At 39.1% G+C, this 10,983-nt stretch overlaps 1 protein-coding gene across 1 annotated transcript; it reads right to left on the reverse strand.

Moving 5' to 3' along the window:
* Positions 1 to 8,696: 8,696 nt before the first annotated feature.
* Positions 8,697 to 10,103, reverse strand: dlx2a (distal-less homeobox 2a). Its single transcript, XM_030786810.1, has 3 exons — positions 9,785 to 10,103; positions 9,433 to 9,617; positions 8,697 to 9,023 (listed from the first exon to the last, which is right to left on the reverse strand). The coding sequence occupies exons 1-3, from the start codon at positions 10,098 to 10,100 to the stop codon at positions 8,697 to 8,699; spliced, it is 828 nt and encodes a 275-aa protein (XP_030642670.1). The 5' UTR covers positions 10,101 to 10,103.
* Positions 10,104 to 10,983: the final 880 nt, after the last annotated feature.

Raw genomic sequence — 10,983 nt, forward strand, 5'->3', positions numbered from 1 at the left:
AGCAAGACTGGTAAACCTGCCCCGCCCCTCGTTGTACCTACGGATGAACTAAGAACAGGGGATTCAGGGCGAGCCACCCAACGCGGCCTTGCACTGTGGCCCGCTGCAGCCGAGCACAGATGCAACTCGGAGCAGATTTCCAAAGCTGCCCGCTGACGTCTCGGCATCTTCACGACAGCAAAGAGAACAGCCTGGATACCGAGAGATTGAAGAAAGGACCGTCTGTGTCGTGAGAGAAGAGATCATTTTGTCCTCAGCAGACACATGGGGGACTATGGTGAAAGTGGGTCATTCAAGCTGCTGCTCTCCTTTTGTGAGGTTTTTTCTTTTTTTCTGTGTGTAAAAAAAATCATACGAAGCTGTAATAGTTACACAAAGCTATTCAGATAAAATATATTTATAGATTTTTTTCTCTCGAATAATTACACCCTTCCCCCCACAAATTGACGAAAATACAAAACTAAAAGACCAACGGACGACGTCCCTTCGCGGCAGTTTTTGAAAAGCACACAGCCTATCAACACACTTACAGGCCTCGAGCTGGGTTCTGCAAATTATGAAGTAGTTAGTAGTCCTACAGCGGTGACTGGACTGAATTTCCCGGGTGGATTTTTTGAAGTACGTCTACTTTGGATAGTGAAGGAAATGATATTGAGGGATATCTAGATCGCATTTTTATATTTTTATTATCCCGAAGAGAAGCTTTTTAAAGAGTTTTTAGTGTAAAACATGTTGTGTGTTTATTTAAAAAATAAGTTATTTAGATTTGTTTGTCGGTCTGCGTGTTTATTTAAAATAAATGTTCTATAAATTATGAAATGACAACAGTGAGCTGTTTTATAGCCGCACAAAAGCAGCCATCCATTCACCAAGAAGAGGCCCAGCCTGTCCCGTCCTTTTCACTGAAATAAAAGCCGTGATAGGATATCAAACATGGGGCGATGTTTTCTTCATGCTCTGGGGAATCCGCGAGTGGTTTGATGTAAAGATACGACAAATGATCCGTTTTGGTTTGTGATGTAGTCAAAGTGAGAAAAAAAAGATTTACATATATGTTTATTAACATTTGTGTGTTTAGCGTTCTACATAGCAAAATAGTTTTATATTGAGCACATTAATTTATTGTTTTTGTTTCATGGAGTCTTGTAAAATGTGTAAGTTCTGACAGTAAAATTTTGATTTAAAAAGACATAAAATCTTATTGTCATTGCCAGTTCCGCAACTTACATTTCACAACCGTAGATACTGTTGTAAACGCAAATCAAAGACACCGACATTAAATTGTCAAGAGATGAACAATCAAATAAGTTACAAGTTAAACAGAAAGCTTTAGGATCTAATATTTGAAGATATGTATAGTCATAGTATTAATACTGCAGAGAAATACTGAGATCAACGGCGAGATGAACTGATAAGAGATATCGAAATTAATAATGATCACGTCTGACATTAACTCCAATGCGTATCTTTACTGTGTATGAATCCTGGGATGATTTTCACGTGCAGCATCAACAGGAAGACAGAGCATGCTCCTCGAGCTCTAGTTAGATTGTAGGTATCAACCTTGAAACCTTAGGTTTGTCAATATTTGGTCACTGTTCTTTTAGAGAGAGCCCTGTCTTTAACAAGCTGCATGGGGAGTGATGGACAGCAATCTTCAAATCATTCCACGTGCCTTACAACTCTAACACACAGGTCACAGTTGTGTTAGTGCTTACAACCCTAACACACAGGTCACAGTTGTGTTGGTGCTTCAGATATGGCTGTCACATGCACCATTTAACCAGTCTGAGCCATAAAGCTCTTTCAAAGACACCACGGGGCCCGTTGTAACCTCTCTGTCGCCCAGTCTGGATGCACGGTCTACACAAGACACAGTTTTGGTGCTGCCACACGCTCTCCACGGCTCAGGGGTCATCTTGAGCCTGCCTCTAGCAAATATCCAGGACTTTTAATGTTTGTGTACCCGTTCTTTTACAAACATCTCTCCACAGCTTTGAGAGTTCTGTCCACAGTTCCTTGTGGTTCTCTCCAGTTGGGGCTTTTGCTTTGGAATTCAAAGGGACCCTGTAGGAACCTTAAATTTTTCCTTAAATTATTCTAAAATGATGTCAGTCATTGCAATACAAAACAGGGGAACCCCAAGGAACTAGTAGGACTTTGCGACTGGATGCAGATGGGTGGTATTACACATTTCTAACTAAGCTGTGACATTGTTTTTTAATTAACTGCAACAGGATTTCATGTTTTCCCATTTTTGCGCCATCAGATCCTGTAGCAAACTGTGCATTGCGAGTACTCGGGGGTATATGACAGATGACCACTTTAAAGAAGTGTATGATTTATGCAGACACTATAAAAACTGCCAAAGGAAGGCTTCCAAATGAATAATAATTACAGGTCGGCGGTAAAAACAGCAGCGTTTTGTCTAAACTGTTTCGAGATGTCGTGATTTCACATGCATAAATTGAAATTGGCCGTTTCTGTATTTTGTATCAGAATTTAGCCATTTTGTCCTTCTTTTGTGTTCTCATCCCTTAAAGACGCCCTTTCTTTGGAACCTCAAACACTGATTAATCTTGTGTTGGTTTCTATAACATCGTCAGTCTGTCAACAATAAGAGTGCTTGTTTCTTTTCATATTCGTTTAGCCGCTATAAGCTCCTTTCTGCTCTTCTATGGTTTGAGAAAAACCCATTTCCATCGGTGAATAGCGAAGAGAGCGCTGGTGTGTGTTAAGTGAATAATTGGACGCGAGGCAGGTGCTGCAATAAGACGGGATTTTGGAGGGGGGATGGGTGGTTAAAATGTAGATCAGTAAAAGTGAGAAGTTCAAAGGGGCTCTTGTTTGGGGTTGATGGTTTAACTGCGCTTTTACAGAACATTCTGAAGAACCATGTGCAGGAGAAAGAGCCAATTGGTCTACTACGACAGCAGTACCTTAAACTGAACATGACAAATACTGTTCCCTCAGATCGCTGCAATATTTCATTCTCCTCAGTGTGGTGGCCTGTTATCTGTTTTTATTTATGAAGGGGGGGTGGGGTGAGTATTGATAAATCAACATGGAAAAATTAAAAGAATGAGCAAATTATGCTACACTCTGAAGATCGACGCATCAAATATTAAACGTGCAACAAACAATCAGAAGCCCAAATACTGTGATGAAAGAAAGAAAGAAAGAAAGAAACGAACAAACAAACAAACAAACCCCCATGAAATCATGCATGATTTAGAGAATGGACTCAGTTTAATATGTTCTACGTATGACCGTATTTGTAGTTAATATGTCAAACTCGGATGTTGGGTAATCACTCTGACAATTTTGACACTCTTCCTGTGTGGCCTATAAGGATGTTCCGTTTTTCTAACATACATGGTCAGTAGAGGAAACGTAAGAGCGCGCTCCAGAGAAAACCGTGGCAATCGCTGTGGCCAACGTCAGGCCACAAATTACCCTAAGACCTCAGAGTCATGAGTGCCTGTCTCCTGCACATTTGTTGTTTACTTGACTGATTGACCACAAATAGCGTGTATGGTATTATGCCACAGTTTACAATTACAAATTTAATGCTTCTTAAAGTTAACTAGATACTGCTTCTAATTGTTGTTCTTGTTGTTCTTCCTCTTCGTCATTATTACTATTATTATTAGTATTGGTGGTGGTAATAGTAATAAGGGTAGTAGTAGTGTTATAACGCTGAGGTGTCTTTCTACGCTGTCAGTAATTTTATGTTGTGCCGTTGTTATAAGTGTACAAACATCACATAACATAAGGTAACATTACAATGTATTGTAAATCAGCATTGTTTTAGCGCTTCTGTTACTCCTTTAATATTTATATTTACATTTATATTTATATTTATAGTTATTTTTATATTTATATTTATATTTATATTGCATTTGCATTTTGCAATTTTACATTTATATCATTTTAAAATGTAAAAAAGCACATTACAGTGAACACATCCAGGGTATGAAATGGGGAAATAGTGACTTCACTTTCTAAAATTCATAGTGCGTAGTCCCTTTGAAAAACTGAAACACACACACAATCTATTTCCCTTTCTCTGACTGAGACGGAGAAATGCAGCTGCGCACCCAAGAGGGTCAGCGTTATTTCACTGTATTCTCCTCTTGATTACGGAGCCGAGCCCATCAAACCCGGCATAATTACAGTAATTTCGCACTTATTTATTCTAATGCAGTTTCCCATCTATGGGATAATTATGAGCAATTTTTTTCGCACGTGGAATCTTTTGTTAACAAAAGAGATAGCGCACTGAAAGAAATTTACTGTTCAACGCAAAAAAAAAAAAAAAGAAAAGAAAATCGAAATAGGTGAGCAGTCATCTCGCGACTGCTCCCTTATATGTAAGCCCGGCAAATTGCTTGCAGGTGTGTACCAAGGGACTGTCAATAGGAAGACAGCTCAAAATTAGCAAAAGCACAATGTTGGAGTAATGAAGGTAGCAGCTAAATTGCGGAACAAGGCATGTCTTATTTTCTTCTCCCGTCCACAGAAAGCCTATTTCACAATTTAAACACAGAATTAGTTGTTACACTGAGACGCGTACAGCTTTCTTTAATATAGTTGTTTTTAGTTTTATTCTGCACAATTCATCGTAATGTAGAAATAGAATGTAATCCTGATCATGCGATATCGATAGTATATATTGAAATAGTCATGCCGAAGAAAGTGAAAAAAAAGCAACAATACAAACAAAAACAAACAAACAAACAAACAAAAAATAAACAAGAAACAAGCAAAACAATACAAAAACGGATTTATTTCTGGTGACCCTTGTACTTGTCTTTGTAACATAAAATAGAACATAATATTTCAGTGTAATGGCATTGTTTATTACAATGACTTTGGTATTTAATCCCTGTACGAAACTGAAAAACCTCTTCCGTGCGTATGCATTTCCTTTTTACTAGTCGATGATTTTCCCAGCAGCACAGATTATATTATTTATATTATTTAGATAAACTGCCCTGAGTAGCATTATACTGCTATTGTCATTTCAACTTCACTCTTTGTCCTTTTCCCATGTACGGCTAGATAAAGTATCCTTCTGATAACCAGTGTCCATAAGAAACAGCTTGGTCAAATTCGGAACATAATGCCAATCACTGAAAAACGGATGAACTCATGTCTTACCTTATTCTTTAATAAAAACGACCACGGAGATCAGTTGGGTCTGTTTTAAAATTTTCGATGATTTTAAATAAGGGGGAGATGGTAGTATCCTGTAGCCGTGACACGAGCCCAGCGTTTCATTCCCATAAACTGTTTTCCATGTAGTGCTAAGTGCTCTGTTCAGAATATGACTGAAAATTCCGGCTTTATTTTCCCTCTTTATAGCTGACGGAAAAAAATTGCAGATTATTAGCATAAATGTTTACTCCTCATTACGCTGATGACATTGTGCTCTCGAGATCTTGGTAATCTTTGGGAAAATTATGAGTAATTTTTAAAAATTTAAAGCAGCAGTTACCATGCAATTCAGGCTAATTTTGCGTAGGCTCCAAACGGATATAATTATCGAGGAGTCAAGATGTTATGCTAAAAACTATGCATTGATATTCCCATTTATTATGTACATACAACTTTGACAATGTTGATGCTTGAAATAGCTCGAAATTGTCTTGCGCAAAAATTACGGTCCATATTAGGACATCTAAAATTGCGAAGAATTATATAGTAATTGCAGGCTTTCAGATCGGAAAGCCAGAATGCTCAAACTAGAGCAATTGTGGATAAAAATTACAGATCAGAGTATAAATTAGGGAAGGGGTATGGCATTTTTCAAGTTGTCTACAGGATTCCGGAAGTGTCTGAAACCACATCGTTGCTAATCTGGTAGAGAGAGGCATGCAGTCCATTCACTGTGTGGATCAAGTACTAGACAACTTTTACGTGGATTTACATTTAATAGTTTTGCTATCTGCGACGCCCTCGGTCTCCCCAAGAACCCCTGCCAACACATGTGCTCAAACTAGTAATGCCAAAAATCAAATCCTGACACCCCCCTCCCCCCGCCGTCCAACCCCCCACCCCTGCTGTGGTTCAGTTGCGTTGAAGCACAGCGATGATTTATAGTATCATAAAAGTGATGTTTTTTAAATGCACCGTGGTTGGTCAAACGGTAACACGGCGCGAGGTTGGGATGGAGCCATGAAGACCTTTAAACTGAACAGGTGAATGAGCACCTGCCTCAGAGTAAAAATTAAATATACACTCTTAGTGACGTTTGCAGTGTGCAGATAGATTGGAGTGTTTTCAGTGTGAAATAACCACTTTTATCACATTTCGCTGGTTATAGAGAGTACAGGAATAACAAATAAACACAACCCATGGTAAAACTGGAGGTTTTTTAGGTAATAAAAGTCTTCATTCTATGAGCACCTGCAGGTGGGCTCAAGCCGGTATGACTCTATCGATATCTTTACCGCCCAGGAACACGCGGCGGGATTTAACTTCTCAAATCCAGTGTTGTCTGTCAGTGTGTAGCTCCAGGGCTGAATGTTGCATGTAGTAATGTGGCTGTCATTGACAGACCACATTCTTATTACACACCTCTTTCGTCTGTTTTTTTTTTTTTTTTTTTTTTATCGCGCAACGAAAGCGTTTAATGTATTAGGGCATCGCACTGTTTTGTGTTGCCACGGAAGCAGAGAAACTGACAAACTGACAGGGTCAGTATAGAGGATTATTAATAAACAAGCGATCAAAATTATTTGTTGAATTTATTGTAGATTTAAACACAGATTCTAAGGATTTATTCCGTGTTCTATGTAGATATTTGGCAAGCTTAGTTGTGAATAATTCATTCTAAACAAGCGTCATACAGTAATGAATGTCTTATCCTCATATGTGAAAATGGCCAAATTAGCTTCGGTAAAATTTAACGAATGACCGGCTGTAGACTGTTTCAGAACGGGAAAAATGAGTTATATAGCTCCGCATTGTGGTCTATAGTTTCTGCAACAAATATCTGGCCTAATTCACCATCGCCTTTCTTGTATATCTGGAAAACACCATGTAGCTACCAGGCAATGAAGCACCATTAACAAAGGCCTCGTATTGTTCAGGGGTAGGCTAATGGAAGTTGTGAAAAATGTTTCCATGTTGTTTGGCTTGGGGCAGTTTTGAGCCTTGTTTTTGGCTGGTCTGACTTCATAAAAAGTCTGGAGAGAGGCGCGCTGACTCCACAGAGTCTGAGGGGCCGAACCCAGCCGAACGCCCTCGTCTCCTCTCTCGCATGCCAAGGCGTGTTGCGTGCCTTCACAACTCTCTTTCATACCGCGCCTCGGGCGCTGCGTCGCGGGTCTGTTAATCATCTTGTCTGTATCAGGTTCCCAGAGTCCGTAGAATTTTTAAGCGTCTGCTAAAAAATAGCAAATATTACAGAATACACTGGAAAACATTGGAAAGTAAACGACACGTAGGAACAATAATTCTTGCCTCGTTTAATTCACATCCAAACGTCACGCTACTAGTTTGCCGTAAAGCCTCTATACACCTTTGACATTAATCCAGCCAAGGTGAATTTGTGTGTCATGTTTGAAACTTTTACAAGACGCGGTATCACGCCTTCAGCCTGTCTTATTACAGACTCCAAAACCTAACAGGCGCCAGCGCCAACCGTAGTAGGCGGAGTTGGACCTTTGTAGCCACTCTGAGAAAAAAAAAATCTAGAACATTTCAAGGGTAAAGACAACGCAACTTAATCGTTATTCGAAAACAAAAATTATTACGCTCCCATTTAATGTGTCCATTACCTGAAAGCATTTTTCCTTGTCAACAACGACAGAAGAATTAATATATGGCGTACACAGAAAACATTTTTATTTAAATAACGTTTGGATCATATAATGACAAAACAGTTGTATCCACTTTCAAAATAAATAAAATAAGACAAAACAAAACAAAACAAAACAAAAAATCCCAGAAAAGTATCATGGGCGAATTTGAAGACTGGTTAATCAGTAGCTTGTGTGTACTATTCGTAAATGTTTTGTCTTTAACTTTCAACAAATGATGAAAAAACTATAAGACTACTTAAATGGATGACTTCTAAAAACGCAGTGAAACAGTTTTTTTTTTCTTTTTCTTTTTTCCCCTTTCCTTTTTTTGTACAATGAAATGAAATCCATATCCTCTACTTACCTTATGTACAAAACATGAAGCGCTAACAAAGATAATGATGAACACTCTGAACACATCTAACGCATGCAGGCCTACTCTTAACACCGAAAGTGAGGTCATTCTGCAAAAGGCACGATACAGTCTCAAAGTGTGCTACATATCGGACTTAAAAACACATCCTGCCGCGAAAAAGGAGCTCCTGCAGAGATGCGACAGTGATTTCCACGTGAAGAGCCTATTCTAGGGATCGCTTTGGATTTTAGTGGTTTGTTGTACATCGCATTTGTCCTTTATTTTCCATTAAAAATACACAAAATAAATTAATAAAAAATAACGTTTATGTCGATATTCTTTAGCGTCTGTCCATGGACGAGATAGCGTTAAAGGGAGAAATAAAATAGTGTTATATGTCGTAAGAAACTGGCACCTATCAACTTCGCCTCAGTGAAGCAGAGTTGACATCTGTCAGGAAAAGAGGGATACGGGTCCCTCGCAGCTTGTGTTGTTGCACATAGATTTTCCATTTTTAGGAGTCATTTCTATCAAAATATCGTCCCGGCACTCACAGCTGAATTGTGATGTGGTACCAGCGTGTTGGGCTGTAGATGCGTTGCAGAGTTTGTTGACGAGTACCAGGAATAGTTTGTCAAAAAGGAAGGCGCAGTTGAGTTGGGGGCACTGCTGATTTGAGGCAAACTTGAGTTTACATTGTTCATTCTTTGATTCTGTGGAAAGTCCCAGGCCACGGATACAGGGGGAGAGTGTCGAGGTGGAGATTCACTGGAGGCCACGTGCTGCTCCGGTGGAATCTCTCCGCTTTTCCACAACTTCTTGAACTTCGAGCGACGGTTCTGAAACCAGATTTTGACCTGCGGGAAGACAGGGACTTCTTAGAACAGAGCATATATGAATAAGTGTCTTTAAAAATTTCACAAGTGAACTAAGCGAAGTTAGGATGGGTTGTGTAAAGAAAGGCCCTAAGATACCAAAACAAGGACAGAAATAAGACTGGATCTGAAGACTCTTCAGAAAATAAACAGACTTACTCTGCGATTCCAGCACTTTATTTTATTTCTGTTACAATATATTATTTAAATTTATTACACCAGTATATACTCCAGTAGTTTTACAGCCTAAGTATGTATGTGACTTATAACCACACAGTAATACATAAGCAGAGTGAATGCCTCTACGTGATGACTTCTTTTTATTGAAAATGTTACATACATATGAAATATTTTTGAATAATATTTTAATACAATGTCGTTGCCTGCTCACCTGTGTTTGTGTAAGGCCCAGCGAGGCCGCCAGCTCAGCGCGCTCCGGCAGCGCGAGGTACTGCGTTTTCTGAAAGCGTCTCTGAAGTGCGGCGAGCTGGAAACTTGAATAAATTGTTCGAGGCTTTCTAACCTTCTTTGGCTTTCCGTTGACCATTCGTATTTCAGGTTCACTTTCCTCTTTTTCTATTGAAAAAATATGAATACGATATTCATATCGCATGGAAATGACAGCTAATTAAAACAACATACAGTCCTTAATTGACCGTCAGTATACACAGGAGGTTTAAGTGTATAAAGGGGCTAAAGAACGAATAAGCATTAAGAGTGAATAAGCTTTCAAAACTAGCTACCTCCGTCCGTTGGAGTGGGAGAAGAGCTGGACCCGTAGGAACCGTAAGTGCCGAAAGAGTTGTTGAAACCCAGGTCGTAAGATTTTGTGTTGTACTGAACGCTGTTCATACCATTGTTGTGGTACTGGTAAGTACCAAGTTGTCCGTACGGAGACCCTGCGCAGGATCCGGGTTGATTATTATAGTAGCTGCTATCCGTTGCAGTCGATACCGGTAAAGTAGGGGATTCCTGCGATTTGTGCAAGCTGTGGTAATTGCTCGAGGTAATTTGGTTCGAATGCATATCTGTACTGAGACTGTCAAAAACTCCTGTCATTTTAAAAATAATGTCTGACAAAATAGTTTCCTACAACCAAAGCGTCCAGCAAAAACATAAAAGGGTAGAAACACGTTGCAGTTTCATCAGCTATTTGAGTTTTCAAAGTAATATGGTATAACCGTCAGCATTTGAGAAAACAATGAAGGTGTTCTTCCAACCGAGAACCGTGATTGTCTGCCAACTAAGATGCTAGCGGGCGGGCATTTATCCAGTGTCACGTGAGAGGCTGAACTTGTAGAACTGCTGCAGCCAATGACTGCAGAATAAATACGAACAACAGTTCTGCCTGGCTACCCTACAGCAAAGATCACACTTGTAGGTCTGTGAAAATTGTTTCATAACGTTTTATAGTCATTGTTATAAACCTTGGGTGTGTGTGTGTGTGTGTGTGTGTGTGTGTGGGGGGGGGGGGGGGGGGGGGGTGTACACGCCTGTTAACTTTACATGTTTAAAATGAAACTTCCAGCAAATTCCAATATGTAGGCATATATACATAACTATACGTATGTATGTATGTATGTATGTATGTATGTATGTGTGTATGTATCTATCTATCTGTCTATCTATCTATCTATCTATCTATCTATCTATCTGTCTGTCTGTCTGTCTGTCTGTCTGTCTGTCTATCAATCTATCTATCTATCTATCTATCTATCTATCTATCTATCTATCTATCTATCTATCTATCTATCTATCTATCTATCTGTCTATGTATTTTTTTTCAAAACTGTCAAAAGACTATCGATTTTACATGAATACCCTACAAACATTTACTTTTTATTTGTAACTTATCAAAAAAGACAAAAACAAACAATAAAAAAACATGACGTTGTGTAGTATAAAATTAGAAAGCTAGTGTATTGTGTCATTGCGACACCTG

The sequence above is a fragment of the Chanos chanos genome, chromosome 10 (assembly GCF_902362185.1).
Source record: "Chanos chanos chromosome 10, fChaCha1.1, whole genome shotgun sequence".
Classification (NCBI taxonomy): Eukaryota; Metazoa; Chordata; class Actinopteri; order Gonorynchiformes; family Chanidae; genus Chanos; species Chanos chanos.

Bases quoted from the DNA above. Each gene is read 5' to 3' on its own strand.
- dlx2a (XM_030786810.1), bottom strand. From the start codon at position 10,100: ATGACAGGAGTTTTTGACAGTCTCAGTACAGATATGCATTCGAACCAA. The intron at 9,618-9,784 runs GTAGCTAGTTTT...TTTTTTCAATAG, and splicing joins TCCCACTCCAACGGACGGAG to AAAAAGAGGAAAGTGAACCT. The intron at 9,024-9,432 runs GTGAGCAGGCAA...GTCTTCCCGCAG, and splicing joins TGGGCCTTACACAAACACAG to GTCAAAATCTGGTTTCAGAA.